At 39.5% G+C, this 17,479-nt stretch overlaps 1 protein-coding gene across 11 annotated transcripts in view; it reads right to left on the reverse strand.

The window, feature by feature from the left end:
- DNAH14 (dynein axonemal heavy chain 14) overlaps positions 1–17,479 on the reverse strand; it is a 149,189-nt gene that overhangs the window by 62,035 nt on the left and 69,675 nt on the right. For all 11 annotated transcript variants that reach the window (XR_014005918.1, XR_014005919.1, XM_081186336.1 and 8 more), the window contains 10 exons: positions 16,822–17,039; positions 15,512–15,764; positions 14,904–15,012; positions 13,517–13,746; positions 9,674–9,790; positions 8,724–8,873; positions 7,603–7,735; positions 6,207–6,268; positions 2,776–2,954; positions 843–971 (listed from right to left, as the gene is read on the reverse strand). Coding sequence is in view for 9 of the 11 variants with exons in the window: in XM_081186336.1 (XP_081042462.1) it covers positions 843–971; positions 2,776–2,954; positions 6,207–6,268; positions 7,603–7,735; positions 8,724–8,873; positions 9,674–9,790; positions 13,517–13,746; positions 14,904–15,012; positions 15,512–15,764; positions 16,822–17,039 (1,580 nt within the window). In the remaining 2 variants the exon portion in view is untranslated. The remainder of the gene's footprint in view (positions 1–842; positions 972–2,775; positions 2,955–6,206; positions 6,269–7,602; positions 7,736–8,723; positions 8,874–9,673; positions 9,791–13,516; positions 13,747–14,903; positions 15,013–15,511; positions 15,765–16,821; positions 17,040–17,479) is intronic.

A 17,479-nucleotide genomic window follows, 5' to 3' on the forward strand; every position in this document is an offset into this window, starting at 1 on the left:
CTACTCTCACTGTGCCCATGTCTATTCTGGTTTAAAAACAAATTTTTTTTAGGCAAGCTGTACCAGATCAACAACATCCTGTTTCCTGTGGAAAAAAGTTTTCCTACCACAAGAGCAAAATCTCCTTTTGCTGCTCTGGAAGGGCATATTCCCTGAACGTGTTAAGGTGTATTTCAGATGATACTTCTTCACAGAATACATAGTTAAACTGTGAAATTCTCTACTACAACAAACTGTAGTGAGGTCAGCAACATGCATGACTTTAAAAGGGGGTTAAACACTATTATGGAGGATAAAGCTATTGATGACACCTAGTCAGTATTTCAGTCACTATGCCTTTGCAAATCTGTTTCTGGGGAACAGGAGTATGAAGAATGCAGTGATACTCAAGTTTGTTTGTAGGCTTCCCATAGGTATCTGGTTAGCCACTGTGAGAACAGGATAATATACTAGATGAGCTTTTGGCCTGATCCATTAGTGTTCTTTTGTTCTTAATTTATTCCAAAAACAGAGAATTGGAATTATCTGTATGCACTGTTTGAGGAGTAAAAATCATCATCCCTTTTTACAACATTTATGAAACAAAGGTTTAAAAATTGAAGTATTTGATGCTTTCTTACTGCTGAAATGATGTTACATTATTTGAAATGGTTGTAATATTTAATTATAAGTTAACTATAATTCAATTACACACATAAAATTATTATGGGATACTATAGGATATTAGATTATTTTTACTGTGTATTATATAAATCATTCTGTACATTTACTAAATTTAATAACTTTTAACAAGAAATAGAAATAATGAAAATTCCATAAAGAATTTCATATTTACACAGTACCTTCCATGTAAGCTGCTCCGTGTCATAAAATCCTCCTAGATCAAGAAACTGTCTAATTAGCTCAAGTGGTGGCTGGGACCCATACTCCTCTGCTATAGGTGCATTCAGATCATCAATAAACAGTAAAACCTTAGAATAAAATTATTATTATAGATGAGACACATTATCACAAGAGATTAACAAAAGTTATTGAATGTGCACTCCACAGCTTGCCAAATACCGTAAGTGATTGACAAAGCCTTGCCTGCTTAATATGTTGCCTGGAGTGTGTGCTTGCTCCTTTGCTACTTCCAATAGTATTTGTAACCTTTGCCCATGAGACAGAGTGGACTGCATGTTTATGTAATCTTACTAGTGGCACATCCATAATGGGGTGAGCACTGTTAGCGTGGTATTTTAACTGTGCAGTTCACCTAATAGATGTCAATATAAGTTGGGGATGTTACTGTGAGTAAATGGAGAGAGTCATCCTTGGGAATTGCGTATATGGACATTTTTACACACAGAATTCTCATCCAGCCTATGGGTACAGAAGCATATTGCTGTATCAGAGTGATAAACAGAAGTAAAGCTTTCTTTCTTTTTGTTATGTGCATCAGAAGAGAAGTTGAGGTGTGACTACAAAGAAATTTATTTCAAAAGAATTTCACCCTCAGAATCAAGTTTACTGAATTCGATTCAACATAAATTACAGATGGAACTGAAGTCTTCCGGGAATTAGCTTATCCTTTTGACAATATCCAACTCTCCAGTGAAACAAGCAGTAGTGTGGGAGGAGATTTGGCATTTACTACAGATAGCAGCAATTGAGCCAATTTCTCCAGAGCACTCCTTCTCCAGTATGCCATATTCTTTGTGATATCAAAAAAGGATGGCTCTTAGAAGGCGGTATTAGACACAAGGTAGTTGTTCATCGATCGGCAGAGCCTCGTTGACTCCATCCTGAATTTGCAGTAAACCAGTGGTTCCCAATTAGGGCCCCTTCCCTTGCCTCCCCACCGTTTTTTGTTTTTTGGTCATTTTTGCATGGTAATATCACATATTTTATGGTCTGTTTTTTTTAGTATACCTGAAATTATCTGTTTATTAGGGGCTACCCATTTTGTTCAAAAAAATTGCTTTGCAGAAGTAACTACCATAGAGTTATCCCCCCCCAAAAAAGTCTGTGGCTTAGCTTTTGAAAAACATTGAGGGTCCTCAGTAATTAGCTAATTGGGAACCACTGCAGTAAACCATAAACCGATTCAAAGTCAAGAAAGAGGGAGGACAAAGAACCCCTTTCTCTTTTACTGTGCCAGTTCTCTGCCCTTGTGCAAGGCAAGTACTCAGCTTTGGTGCTGGGAGCTAGCCTGAAAACCAAGTCTTTAGCATTATATAGTAAGAGGATGGTTTGGGGAATTTGAGAAATTAAACAACCACCCAGACAATCCCAAATATGTACATGCTAGAACAAGAAGAGGAGGAAACAACGTGAGAAAGAAAAACGGAGGAAAATACACGTAACCTCAAACTAAAGGCTCTCACACTTCAAAGAGTGGTACAATATGCCTGTTCTATGCCTGTTAGGGAGAGCGGATGTACAGATTTTTTTGTTGTCAATTTCTACTTGTCATTAGGCCCGAGTGATACTTGGTCTTCAACGTCACAATATATCACCAGCTAAACATTGTGATATACGTAGAGGCACTGGCTTGGCTGTATGGTATTTCTCGCATCATTATTTTTGCATAGCATACACACACACACCATGATTCACAATATATTGCCAGGTTAAAAATGATGAAACCGTTATCACAATACGGACTTCAAACTGGTTTTGGACAATATATCAATATATCATCCAGACCTAGTTGTCATATAACATATAATATAATGAATTATTCATAGTATATTTTTAATAAACTTCCCCAAAAGATCTTCACCTACTTCTTACCTGTTTAAATTGTGGAGCACCCAGGATATCTTTACTTTTTAGTATTAATTTCTGAAGAATCAAAGCCTTTGTTTGGGCAGCACTGGTATGAGCACTCAACTGCAGCGTAGAAATAATAGTACCACTTGTACATGTTTCTTCCAGATCAGGCTCTTCTCTTGGCGAGCTCAGGGTTGACACTAATACAAAATTAACAGTTAGAACCCTACAGGATTAATAAACAGCACCTTTCTAACCTATCACAGTATGCTATTTTTATTCTATTTGCCAGTGAAAAGCATTAACAGGTCAAATACATTACTTGTTAATTTTCTGACTATAAGGATATTTTCAACTTAATTCTTAATTGAGGGTTTTACCATTTTTATCTATAAAGCAACAAGATTGGATGACTTCAACAATAAAATAATTTTCCTACTACTAAACATCAATTCATCTGACTGAAGAGGTACTAGCAATAATTAATCCGAATATTTTACATTGGAGCTGAAAGTGAGCACAATATATACAGAATGTTTTAATACATATTTCTGCACAATATCTTAGCTTTATTTTAAGAATAAGAGAAAATCTCAAACTACCTTGTTGAATGGTAAGTCCTCCTACCATAATATCTGCCCCTGCAAACCTTCCTCCAATTAATTTTTAGTCAAAATATAAATGCAACCTTTGCTCTTTAAAGATCTTTACAGCTAGGGATGTGGTAAGGATTTGTTCAGCTCATATTTTAATTTGAACCTGCCGAATCTGCACTTTCCAAATCAATATGTAAACTGAAAGTTTTACTTCTCTGGACTTCTGATGGAGGAAAATGGTGGACTGATCATCTTCCATCAGCAGCTTGCCAACACAGATGATTATGTGGTGATTGATGATAGCCAGGCCATAAATCTTGGCTACTGAATTGAGTGAACTTGGATATGATAATAGTGAACAGGATATTTAACCTCTGATGCTCTGCAAAAGCTGTTGCCTACGTTGGGAGACTAAGAAGCTATCAGCACCTCAGAACACTGGCAAAGGTGAGTGACTAAGAACAGAGAAACCAATATTGTGTCCAAAAGCCACGTAAGAGTTCTAATGGACAGAACCTCCCTTTCTCTAAATATCTTCAACTATACCTGAGACAGATATACAGTGGTACCTCGGGTTAATAACTTAATTCGTTCTGGAGGTCCGTTCTTAACCTGAAACTGTTCTTAACCTAGACACCACTTTAGCTAATGGGGCCTCCTGCTGCCACCACGTGATTTCTGTTCTTATCCTGAAGCAAAGTTATTAACCCGAGGTACTATTTCTGGGTTAGCAGAGTCTGTAACCTGAAGTGTCTGTAACCCGAGGTACCACTGTAATTCACAAATTTGAAGGTTTCTCTGTCTGCCTGTGAAAATTTACTTCTGGTGAGTGAGCTACTTTCTGAGTCCTGGAGAGCCGATCATAAAAGGCTGAACTAAAAATACACTCTAATTCTTTGAACCAAGAAAGTTTAAAATGGTTAAGGGCCATTCTCTGAATGCTTTATTTTTAATTCTCTGTTTTCCTAATGGAAATGTTGCACTGGAACTGAAAGTAATTTTACTACTTCATACTGACTTCGTGGGAAAGGAATGTGCTTTGATAAGAGATTATGCTGTGAAGATCTTAAAGTGGAGATGGGGGATTGAATATTTTAAGGTACAGATTGAATTGCTAATAAGACTAAGAACATTCGATATGGCAAAAAACATTCCATTGACTGTTGGCATCTTACAGCAATTATTGGATGAGAAATTAAAAGAAATTAGAGCTAAGATTATTCTTAGGGCTCTGACCCAAATAATGCTGGGCTCTCAATGGGATGGGAGTGTCAGTTTTGCATTTTTTGGTACAGAAAGTATTGGTTTAAAGTGTAGAAATATTTTCTATGCTAATTGATTCAAGAAGGTTCTGGAAGCTTCTCTGTGTGATACAAGCTGGTGCAAATGATTCGTCTTGAACAGAACCATCACTCCAGTTATCATCAACTTCTGCTTCTAGCAAAGAGGATGGAGAGGAAGGAAAAGGAAATCTTAGCCTCTTCTCCCATAGAGTTAAAGGGGCTAGAGGAAGAGTCCCTAAGATCCAGCTGTCTCCCCTGAGTGGCAGAATGAGTTGCTTCCTTTGACCTAGGCTGCTTCTTTGGAGGTAAGTTTAAATGCAGTTCAGAGGACAATGAAACAATAAGGGCTTACTTCAACTGCTCAATCAATGAGGCTGGAAAGGTTTGAGAAATGGCGGGTATAGCACCTTGAGTGGCTGGAGAAGGATCATGATGGTCTTGTCCCTGTTCCTCAGTAAAACCTATAAATTCTGGCTCAGATTCTGATAAAGTGTCAACCTGGGCCTCACTAGCAGGTAACGGTATAATCTTACCATTCGACTGATTGGAAGGAAGCACTTTTAGGAGCTGAGGCCTGCTGGGACTGAGTCTGGGACTGAGGTAAAATTATGGAAGTAAGATGCTTTTTTGGAAGGGCCGGGGGAGCAAATAAGTGGAAGGACAAAACAAAGAGCAACAGAAAGGGTTTTTTTGTGAAAAAACTACAATGCACAGACAAACAAACAACTGTAAAACTAAAATGACAATAAGGGAAATCGGAGGTTCAGAAACTAGTAAAAAACCTAGTTGAGTCAGGAGAGTTGGGAGGAACGTACTGTCTGTGTCTAGACAGGAGGAAAAACTGAGGGAGTCCAGCCTACTTTCCACAAGTCTTTGCTGCTGTCTAGCGTCTCACGACAAGGTGAACACTCATTCCATTGGATATGACGCCCCAGGAACTAAAATGTACTCAATAAAAGTATCTTGCAGATAAACAACAAATGCCTTCAGTTCTCTCCAACTCTCCATCAATTCCATTACCTGGTCTGAGCAGAAACCAAGCAGCTTTCCTTGCTGTATTACATAAACTAAGCTAGCAGGGGATTGAAACACTCTTGCAAGCGTTATCTGCTTGGAGGTCCCTTGGTCTTTCTAGAGCTTATCCAGATCTCTGTTTGCTCCACCACTTTCCCCTGGGAGCCCAGTCTTTAAGGCTGAATCGAAACAAATGGCAATTGGGGTTTCAGCATTGTCATTTGTTCCAATTATTGCTAAAGTGTGATTTTTCTGGGGGAAAGTGGCAGGGAAAAGGCAAAACTGCTCAGACCTGTGCCTAGAAAGGATAGAACAGGTAGAAGTGTGAACGAGCCTTAAATCTGTTCCTATTTTAGGAGCAGTATGGCAACCAATCACTAAGGGAATGTCATCAATACAACCTATTTTACTTCTGCACCACAAGCAATTTCATTGCCTTATTAAATTGTGCCATTTGCTCCAAATGTTATTGAAGGTGCAGCATGATATCTTTAAAACCAACAAAAAATCTGAACCTGAATATTTTTCTTAATTTATATAACAATCAATGTCATCATACATATCTCTCTAGCTGAAGCGTGTGGTGTTCTCCCAGAAGAACGAAGTCCAGATCTCATCAAGCTAGGTAAAAGAACACACACCCACACAAATGAAAAAATGCAAGGTGTAAATTCTAATCAGTACTGGCACAGTACTACAAAACAAAACTTAACCGGTTATTTCTAATGGGAAAGATATGCCACACAAATTGAGAAGATGGAACTTTGCCTTCCTCTTTTCCTCCCTATAGCTCCTTTGCTCTCAAATCTGCTCCAGAGCAGACTTCTATGGTGGTGGGGAGAGGCACAGGAGCTGCAGAGTGAAGAAAAGGTAAGTGAAGTCCTAAAGTAAGGTGCTAATACAGTGGTACCTCGAGTTAAGTACTTAATTCGTTCCGGAGGTCTGTTCTTAACCTGAAACTGTTCTTAACCTGAAGCACCACTTTAGCTAATGGGGCCTCCTGCTGCCGCCGTACCACCGGAGCACAGTTTCTGTTCTCATCCTGAAGCAAAGTTCTTAACCCGAGGTACTATTTCTGGGTTAGAGGAGTCTGTAACCTGAAGCGTATGTAACCCGAGGTACCACTGTAAAAGAAAGTGTCTTCATGTTGTGGGGAATATAATTCTCTCACCACAGATGGCACAACTGTATCAGTCTGGCTGGCGCCACAACCTTACAATTAGAAAGGGAGGGGACGTTTCCAGAGCAAATGGCATAACCAGAACACAGCTCATTCCCCTACTACACAAAAAATCCCACCCCACTTTTTTCATCTTGCGCTATCCAATCTGATCCTAAAGGTATTACCAAGTTAGCATGACTGAACAAACATTTTCTCTTGTTTGCGCCCTTTTCTTCTCGCCAGATTAAAAATGTATGCTATCAGAGTGCAGGAGAGAGACAACCCCAGCATTAAACTCCCTCCCTCCTTTACTGAGGTTCTCTGTGGCACCTTTAAAATCCTGATTTCTTGCCCTGTGTATTTGAGAAATAAGTGGTTATGGGAAAAATAAAAGTTTTAGCAAGTTTCTCACATGAAAGGTCATGTGTGGAGCAGGTGTTTATGTGCCTACCACCTATCTATCCCTCCAGAATACAATCTAAAGAAAAAGAAAATAGCTGTGCCCACATGTGCTGAAAGCTGGTGGCCCACTCCACCTCTTGCATTCTTCCTCCTCCCCCGGCCCTGACAAAATGCTGAGTTGCTGCTGCCACTACCAGTAACAAAGCCAGCCAGCCTGCTCTTGGGGCTCCAGCAGCTTAATAGAACTTTAAAATATACACAAAATGTATGCAGCACATTGCGTTCAGAATATCAGTATTTTAGAGGGCAAGTAAGGATATTGACAGTTCAAAAGAGGCTTGTCCTGTCCGAACAAGGACACCTGATAGCCATTTTAAACTTTAGATGTTACCTGGTTCTTGTTGTTTCTCTGTAATAAAAGACATCTCCTAAAAGAGTTCCCATTCTTATACTTAATCCACCTTGTCTCTGAAGTTTTTGAAGCATGCTCTCAATCATGGTAGTCTTTCCACTACCAGGGTCTCCTAAATATAACAAATAGGTTATTTTATTTATTTGTCCATAGCTTTTTCCATGGACATGCTCAAGGCAACAAAAAGATAAAAACCACTATTAAACATTTACATAATCAGCAACAAAATCACGGAAACAGCAGAGGATACCGATCACTCACAATAAACAGCATTCAGGAACTGCCTGCAAAAACAAAAAGGTGATCCTATTGCCACCTGAGGAATGACTACAAGCAGGGAGACCTAGGTTGAAAACTCTACTCAGCCATAAAATTCATTTCAAATTGACTGTGGGGAGAGAGAACCCTACACTGCCCTGAACTTTTGGAGGAAGGCAGGGTGGAGTAAACCAAGGGCCTCAGTAAGTGAAGGGTATGGAGAAGCAGATTCACTCCAAGAGATATGGAAATCCATGCCAGTTTAAGGTTTAAAATTAAAAGACTTGATTAGCCCAGAAATTAACTGCAGAGGAGGTTTTGGAGGAGCACAACTGGTTAAGCAGCACTGGGTGCTGCGCCACAGGGGGCGTCACAACATGCTGGAGAACAAAGTGCGAGAGGAGGGACACACACAGAATTTTAGTGTTACACAAGACGCCGTTGAAATTTGAGAGCCCCAAATCTGCCACCGGTAATTGGTAATTGGTCTACTGCTGACAGGCTGAAACAACAGTAATCTAACACCCTTTATGAACATGTGAGGACCTGTGAATTAAAAAAATAAAATGTTTTAGAAAGTATGTTAAATATGAATATTCTATAAGAATCTTAGCATTTCATGATTATCTGAAAATACATAACAATTCAAATCAGGTCAGGACTTCATGGCCTCCATGACAAGCGTGGAGCTGTATCAAATTGTCATTGGTCTAACACATCAGGCTATGCCTCATTTCCAAAAGCAAACAAGAACCCTGGGACCAATGGAATCTTGCACTGCTTAGAGATTGGGGTGGCATTCAACAATACCTATTCTGTTTTACAGTACTTAAGAATCTTACCTATTATTAATACTGGATGTTTATTCAGTAAAAGAAGGCTCATTAGGAAATGGTGCCGAATTGTATCAATGTTGGGAATAAATGTAGAAAGCTCACATTTCTTTTCTTCGTCTTTTTCTGCTTTATCAGGATTTGACCTACTTGCAGTTTCTAATTTTAAAATAAAACAAAAACATTTCTTTCAATTATCTGAAATATTGTCTTGTTATCTTAAATTTAAGAAATATGAATATGATTGTCTAAATCAGCAGTGATCGAAAGGTAGATTGGGATCCGGGCTGCAGAGCACACAGCACAATCCACTTGGAGCCCTCTGTTCATATATGTAGTGTTACGTATGAATTGGGCAAAAGTATATGGAACATTTTGTAACAGGACCATAGGTGCCCTGGTCCCTTCCACCCCCCAAAATATTTAGGCCCCCTCCGCAATATTTTCTGCAAGTTGGCATCTCCCTCCTTCAGGCAACTACCTCCCCCCTAGCAGGCATTGCGTGCAGGTGGAGGGTGGCGAGAGGTGAGAAGGGAGGCCTGCACCCAGTTGTGCATGTCAGAAGAAGAAGGTGTGCTTTACAGACGTGTGGGGAGAGAGAGGAGTAAGGGGGGCAGGCGGGTCCCCCCAATATTTTGTTCAAGTTGGCACCTATGAATAGGACCATTAAGAACTTTATAGCAAGAGTTTATAGTAAACTCTTGATTCATGGAGATAATTTTACCATTAGAAAAATGTATTGAGGTAACCAATTTTTCAATAAATATTCTATGTGTAATATACTCAGCTGTTTATTTGATTTAAACGTATATATACTGCTTCCCTGTATGTACAATGTGTCTTACAGTGAAAAAATACTTCACAATTTTAGTGTATTTCTGAGCCTTAAATTTTAAGAAACAAAATTATTATTTCAGGAACATTATGCCAAAATACAACAACAACAACAACATTCTTACCCTTCTGAATAAGAAACTGTGTGCTAGGAACTAAATTTGCCCATGGTTCAAATTCTCCCGTTCGTAAATCCACAAAATAATCAAAAACAGTTTTGTTGTCAGATGGAAACTGAATATCTGAAAGTCAGGGAGGAGAGCAGTATGTTACAAACAAATTTAAGTGTTGTATCTGCTATGAAACGTATAGCTGATATAGTTGTGTCATAGAATTGCCACAAAATGAAATGTTAGTTGGATAAACAGTTCTATGAGCATTAACAGGTAAGATGCATTTAGGTTTCAAACACAGTTATTCAGTCATGTTTAAACTAGTTAATCTGCAGAGTTTTGCATGTAGATGTTCCCAGGAGCAGTTCCCAACATCTCCAGCTAATTTAGTTCTTTAATAAATTTATTGATTATTGTTCATTTTTTTACTAAAAAAATTAAATTTCTACCTCACCCTTCTTCCCAGAGAAGCCCTGGGTGCCTGCCAAAGGTTCTCCTGTAGAAGGGCAAGGAAAAAGCTGTTGCCACTCAGTGTTGACAATATTGAGCTAAATGGAACAATAGGCTGACTTGGGATACAGCTGTTTCTTGTGTTCAACCACATGGCATTAATGCTAGAAGTATTCCAGCATTGTCCAGGTAGTCTAGATGTTAACTGCATTACTAATAGTCTACCTCCACATGTCAGACAGTGTTCTCTGCTATGGTGGCAAAGACACCTTTAGCACAGTGTATAAAGAGGTATATTAAGGATTTAGATTTAGAAAGGTATATTAAGGATTTAGATTTGCTGGACAGAGTGCCTGAAGAACTATGGATGGAGGCTCGCAACACTATACAGGAGGCAGCAGCGAAAACCATCCCAATGAAAAGGAAATGCAAGAAAGCAAAGTGGCTGTCCAACGAGGCCTTACAAATAGCAGGGGAGAGAAGGCAAGCAAAATGAGAGGGAGATAGTGAAAGATACAGAAATTGAATGCAGATTTCCAAAAAATAGCAAGGAGAGACAAGAAGGCTTTCTTAAACGAGCAATGCAAAGAAATAGAGGAAAACAACAGAATGGGAAGAACCAGAGATCTGTTCAAGAAAATTGGGGATATGAAAGGAACATTTCGTACAAAGATTACCATAATAAAGGACAAAAGTGGTAAGGACCTAACAGAAGCAGAAGACATCAAGAAGAGGTGGCAAGAATACACAGAGGAATTATACCAGAAAGATATGGATGGCTCGTACACCCCTGGTAGTGTGGTTACTGACCTTGAGCCAGACATCCTGGAGAGTGAAGTCAAATGGGCCTTAGAAAGCACTGCAAATAACAAGGCCAGTGGAAGTGATGGTATTCCAGCTGAACTATTTAAAATTTTAAAAGATGATGCTGTTAAGGTCCTACACTCAATATGCCAGCAAGTTTGGAAAACTCAGCAGTGGCCAGAGGATTGGAGAAGATCAGTCTACATCCTAATTCCAAAGAAGGGCAGTGCCAAAGAATGCTCTAACTACCGCACAATTGCACTCATTTCACACACTAGCAAGGTTATGCTTAAAATTCTACAAGGAAGGCTCAAGCAGTATGTGGACCAAGAACTCCCAGAAGTGCAAGCTGGATTTAGAAGAGGCAGAGGAACCAGAGACCAAACTGCAAACATTCGCTGGATTATGGCGAAAGCTAGAGAGTTCCAGAAAGACATCTACTTCTGCTTCATTGACTATGCAAAAGCCTTTGACTGTGTCGACCACAGCAGACTATGGCAAGTTCTTAAAGAAATGGGAGTGCCTGATCACCTCATCTGTCTCCTGAGAAATCTCTATGTGGGACAAGAAGCTACAGTTAGAACTGGATATGGAATAACTGATTGGTTCAAAATTGGGAAAGGAGTATGACAAGGCTGTATATTGTCTCCCTGCTTATTTAACTTTTTTTTAAAAAAAGATATTTATTAAAAGTTTTTAAGATATAACAAGAAAAAAGAAAAATAAACATACAAAATAAAAAAGTTAAAAACACACATTAATTTTCAATAACATAACTTCCATACACTTATTTCCTCGGACCTCCTCATACCTCCCTTCTTTGTATTCCAGTTCGATTTGTTAGTTCAGCAAATCCTTACCATTAAACTTTTACCCATTTGTGAAACCTCTTTTTTTCATATCTCTTAAAGCATTACAGCTGGAAACCGCTTAGTTTCTATCCAACATCCTTCTAACATTCATTAATTTTACAATGTTTCTGTAAATAGTCTTTGAATTTCTTCCAGTCTTTGTTCACCGACTCTTCTCCCTGGTCTCGGATTCTGCCAGTCATTTCTGCCAATTCCATGTACCTGCTTATTTAACTTATATGCAGAATTCATCATGCAAAAGGCTGGGCTGGATGAATCCCAAGCCGGAATTAAGATTGCCGGAATAAATATCAACAACCTCAGATATGCAGATGACACAACCTTGATGGCAGGAAGTGAGGAGGAATTAAAGAACCTTTTATTGAGGGTGAAGGAGGAGAGTGCAAAATATGGTCTGAAGCTCAACATCAAAAAAACGAAGATCATGGCCACTGGGCCCATCACCTCCTGGCAAACAGAAGGGGAAGAAATGGAGGCAGTGAGAGATTTTACTTTCTCAGGCTCCATGATCACTGCAGATGGTGACAGCAGCCTCGAAATTAAAAGACACCTGCTTCTTGGGAGAAAAGCAATGACAAACCTAGACAGCATCTTAAAAAGTAGAGACATCACCTTGCCAACAAAGGTCCGTATAGTAAAAGCTATGGTTTTCTCGGTAGTGATGTATGGAAGTGAGAGCTGGATCATAAAGAAGGCTGAGCGCCAAAGAATTGATGCTTTTGAATTATGGTGCTGGAGGAGACTCTTGAGAGTCCCATGGACTGCAAGAATATCAAACCCATCCATTCTTAAGGAAATCAGCCCTGAGTGCTCCCTGGAAGGACAGATTTTGAAGCTGAGGCTCCAGTACTTTGGCCACCTCATGAGAAGAGAAGACTCCCTGGAAAAGACCCTGATGTTGGGAAAGATGGAGGGCACAAGGAGAAGGGGACGACAGAGGACGAGATGGTTGGATAGCGTTCTTGAAGCTACCAGCATGAGTTTGACCAAACTGCGGGAGGCAGTGGAAGACAGAAGTGCCTGGCGTGCTCTGGTCCATGGGGTCACGAAGAGTTGGACACGACTAAACGACTAAACAACAACAACAACATAAAAAGGTAATGGGACCCCTGACCATTAGATCCAGTCGTGACCCGACTCCGGGGTTGCGGCGCTCATTTCGCTTTATTGGCCGAGGGAGCTGGCGTTTGTCCGCAGACAGCTTCCGGGTCACGTGGGCAGCATAACTAAGTTGCTTCTGGTGAACCAGCGCAGCACACAGAAATGTCGTTTACCTTCCCGCTGGAGCGATACCTATTTATCTACTTGCATTTTGTGCTTTCAAACTGCTAGGTTGGCAGGAACTGGGACCGAACAACGGGAGCTCACCCCGTCGCGGGGATTCGAACCGCCAACCTTCTGATTGGCAAGTCCTAGGCTCTGTGGTTTAACCCACAGCGCCACCCGCGTCACAGTGTATAGATGATCCATTTATACCGAATCAAAGAGCAGTAATGCACAGTAACTGTAAAGATGCAGTAGCAGGTGATGATGATAGTTGTTCAAATGTGAATCTTAGGCTGTAATCCCAACCAAGTACTTAAATGTAAGCGGGGTTATAACTGCAGCTTCACCACAGTGGTCTTGGGCCATTTCCAATTCCACTATTCCATTAGTCTTTAAAGCTGAATTGAATAAATTTAGAATGTATTCTATCTGATTAGTATATTGTAAAAACGGAAAAGCTTACTAGCTGGTGGTTGTCTTTCAAATATCTCACGAACAAGGTAATTGAAGTCCTGGGTTACAGTCACAAGATCATCGTGGCTGGTGTATATACCAATTAGAGTCTCACCCTCATGTTCTTCCTCTCTTTTTAAAATTCCTCCAACAGCCCAGGTAAATGCAAATATATAAAGTTTTCCCAACATTAGCATCATATTATTAGGTTGCTTCTCCCAAAACCATATCTGCTCTGGCCTGAAAGTAATGAGGGGGAAAAACCCTAATCATCATCATCATCATCATCATCATCATCATCATCATCATCACAATATTTGATTTAGTAACTAGCAATGCTTTGTGCTCCTTTGAGGAAGGTCAGGATACAAAAGTAGTATAGTTAAAACAACAATAGAAGAAAACAAATTAACTTTATAAACAACATCAACTTTATAAACATCTGGGTAGGCTTGTCTAAACAAGAATGTTTTTAGCAGTCACCAAAAAGAATACAGTGAAGGTGCCTGCTTGATAGCAATAGGCAAGGCATTCCAAAGTGTAGGTCCTGCCACACTAAACAGTTGCTGTATTTTTCACTCTATAAGACGCACCAGACCACAAGACGCACCTAATTTTTGGAGGAGGAAAACAAGAAAAAAAAATGAATCTCAGAAGCCAGAACAGCAAGAGGGATCGCTGCGCAGTGAAAGCAGCAATCCCTCTTGCTGTTCTGGCTTCTGTGATAGCTGTGCAACCTGCATTTGCTCCATAAGATGCACACACATTTCCCCTTACTTTTTAGGAGGGAAAAGGTGAGACTTATAGAGCAAAAAATACTGTATGATGTGTCAGGGAACTGCCATCAGTGCTGGAGGGAGAGAGCAAAATCCAGAGGGATTCCAGAGAGCTTCCCGGGAGTGGGAGAGGAAGCCCATCTTCTGGGGAAGAGAATCAGCGTAGCACCAGTGGAGAAGGGGGGCAGATGGGGGAAGCGGCGAGGCGGTCCCATGACTCCTTGCCGGGGACCAGCGGGGAGAGTAGAGGTCCTCCGCTGCCTACGCCCTCCTTGCGCAGAAGGCTTTCGCGCAGAGAGAGTAGGAGGAGACTAGGCGTCAAATAGCTTCTTTGCTGGAAGAAGTTTAAGAAACGCCTACTGACGGATTCTGCCAGCGACTGAGACAGCTACGGGAGACTGGCTGTCCGAACACAAAAGGTTCACTCAGGCAACCCAGCCAGGTGTTTGCACCGGCTTACGCACGAGCAACCCCTAGAACCATTACATGATGCATCATGCATAAAAATAAATTCAGTAGTTAGATCCAGTGTTTCCTATCTGTCTTTTGAGGATATAGTTTTAAATATAAGGATTTCATCGCATTTTGATAATCTAGCAAGTACACACAAGACTCACTCACCTTTTCTTCAACACAGATGGGACTATTTCGCTGCCTACATCTGATATCCTACGAGATGCTTTCATCATTGTTGGTGTCAAAGTAATTGAGCTTCGTATTCTTCTTTCGGCTTTAATATGACAAATCACATTATGCATTTGGCCCATTCAGAAAGAAGTCCAATATAAAACTATAGCTTCAAAAAAATCTTAATTTCCTTGCGTTGGTGGTATAGTGGTTAGAATAGCTGCCTTCCAAAAAAATCATAATTTCCTATACAATTGATTTTACACTTTAATTACAAGAATATTTTCCACTTGGAGCCTAAACCAGCTCATCCTAAACCATTGCTGAGCTACAAATATTCACCAAGTACTAATTGTTTTCTGTGGTGTGCAAGTTGGACGTGTCTCTAAAATTATTTGACCCATCAATGCCTCAATATTCTGTGTTGGAGGAACGAGGTTTCTCCAAATGTCTTTGATATTAAGGACAAAGAGATATCAGTGGTCCCACAGACCACATGCTGAAAAGCAAGAATTACAGAAAGACACCCAGAACACTTTCTATTACACTTCTTACACATTTATTTTATCACTAAAAATTAGACTTGTAATGCATTCACTTACGTAGTTGTAATGTATCCTTTTGCATCATTATTTGAAGAAATGAATCAAGAATTCTGCAGATATTCATTACAATCCCCATCTGATGTATAGGGAATGGTTGCATTTTCTTATGTTCATTCAGAAAGTTCATCCCCTTTTTTACACTTGAGTGAAACAAACTTGATAAGTACTCAATATCATTTTGTGCCAATAGTTCAGAAAAGCCTTCTAGCCATGTACTGACATATGGTTCCCATCCCAGATCAACTGGATCCTACAATAAAACAAATGAACAGATTTTCAGAATTGCTTCTACATTGCTTCTGCATATTTACGTTCTTTATATCTAGATTCTGCTTGTGAAATATGAAACATGCACATACGTTTTCCTACTATGATACAGATCAGCTATCTGTTCTATGTCTTGGGGAAAATGTGCTATACAGATTTTCTACATGGGAAGAGATGTCCATGTAGAAAGTTGCAATGTTTGAAACGGCTTCCATTAAGGATATCTTTGGTTGGCATTGGCAAAGGATGCTAGTTTTAAAAATGCTTACTCTTTAAGTTTTTCAACTTGTACAAGAAGAAAATGCTAACATTTTTGTACCTTTTCTTTTTCTTTACATCACTTTATTTCTTTATAATTCAAAAGTTTTCAATAAAATATTGAAAAACAGGCAAAAAAGAGAAAAATACAAGAAAATACTAAATGAACAAAACATAAAGTGTTTAATACAGAACATACATTGTTCCAGCAATTTGCTACTCAGGGCTGCATCAGACAAAGTAGTTCCATTAGCTGAATAATTTTTGTCTGCACAATTAAACTTCCTCTCCCTGGGTGCCCCCCATAGATTTAAAAGAAGCATATTATACCCAATGGGTATTCCAAGTGGGGAATCTATGATCTTGAGAGAAATCAAGGCAATTATTTAACCAGGGCATTAAAAGAAATAGCAGGTCTATTGTGTTATCGTCCCCCTGATCAAAATGCTCAGGGAAATATTGAGATGAAGAATGAAATCAAGGAAGTATCCAAAATACATGTTATAATAATAGGGGAATTCAACTACCCACCCATAGATTGGCTACATATGTGTTACAGTCATGACAAAGAGGTAAAATTTTTCGATACTCTAAATGATGGTAGCCTAGAATAATTCGTGCACTTCGAGTCTGCAAATGGTGCCATGAGCAGCGACTATCCCTCCTGTCTCTGCTAATTGCCTTCAGGACAACTTCACTTATTTCACTTTCCATCTTTGCTGAGAACGTTAAAAGAAAGTATGAAATATCATATGAGTAAAAACGTTATTTAAGAAACCTACCACGTAAACCATAGCACATCTACTAACAGTAGCAGGGCTGGCCTGAGAGAGGCTGTCCACTTCAAATATCATTCTGATTGCTGGTGATAAGTAGATTCTTTCACTATTAGGAAGGCATAGCACTCTGGAGTCATCTAGCACAGAATTTAAATTTTCTATCCAAACTGGGTCTACTGGCCCATCCAAGATAATCCATTGCCAGTCATTAATACTTTCACCTACAAAAGAATAAACAAATAAGAACGTCAGAATTTGCTAGTAACATTTATAAGCAACAAGAATTAAAAAATAAAGCTAAAATCTTTGAAAATGATCATGTTATTTTAGGAAAATATATCTTAAACCTATTGACAATTTTTCTTTGTGCTGAATATCAAACTGGAGGAGAAAAAAATCTTATATACCAGTTTTTATTATTTTATCATATACTGTTTTACTTTCTCTTTATTTCACCCAAATGCTTATTAACCTGATTGCCTTAGAGGACATTTTGCATATAGGATGATGTCCTTCCTCTGGATGTGACAGGCAGGGTCTTGAAGCTTTGCCTCTTTCTCCAGAGGAAGTGGTCATCCTACCCTCCAGATCTCCCCTGCCTCAGTCGGGATAGGTCGGGTCTTTTTTCATCTCCGGTGAAAAAATCTTAGCAATGTGGTTA

Source organism: Podarcis bocagei (assembly GCF_964188305.1).
Source record: "Podarcis bocagei genome assembly, chromosome: 3".
In the NCBI taxonomy this organism is placed as follows: domain Eukaryota; kingdom Metazoa; phylum Chordata; class Lepidosauria; order Squamata; family Lacertidae; genus Podarcis; species Podarcis bocagei.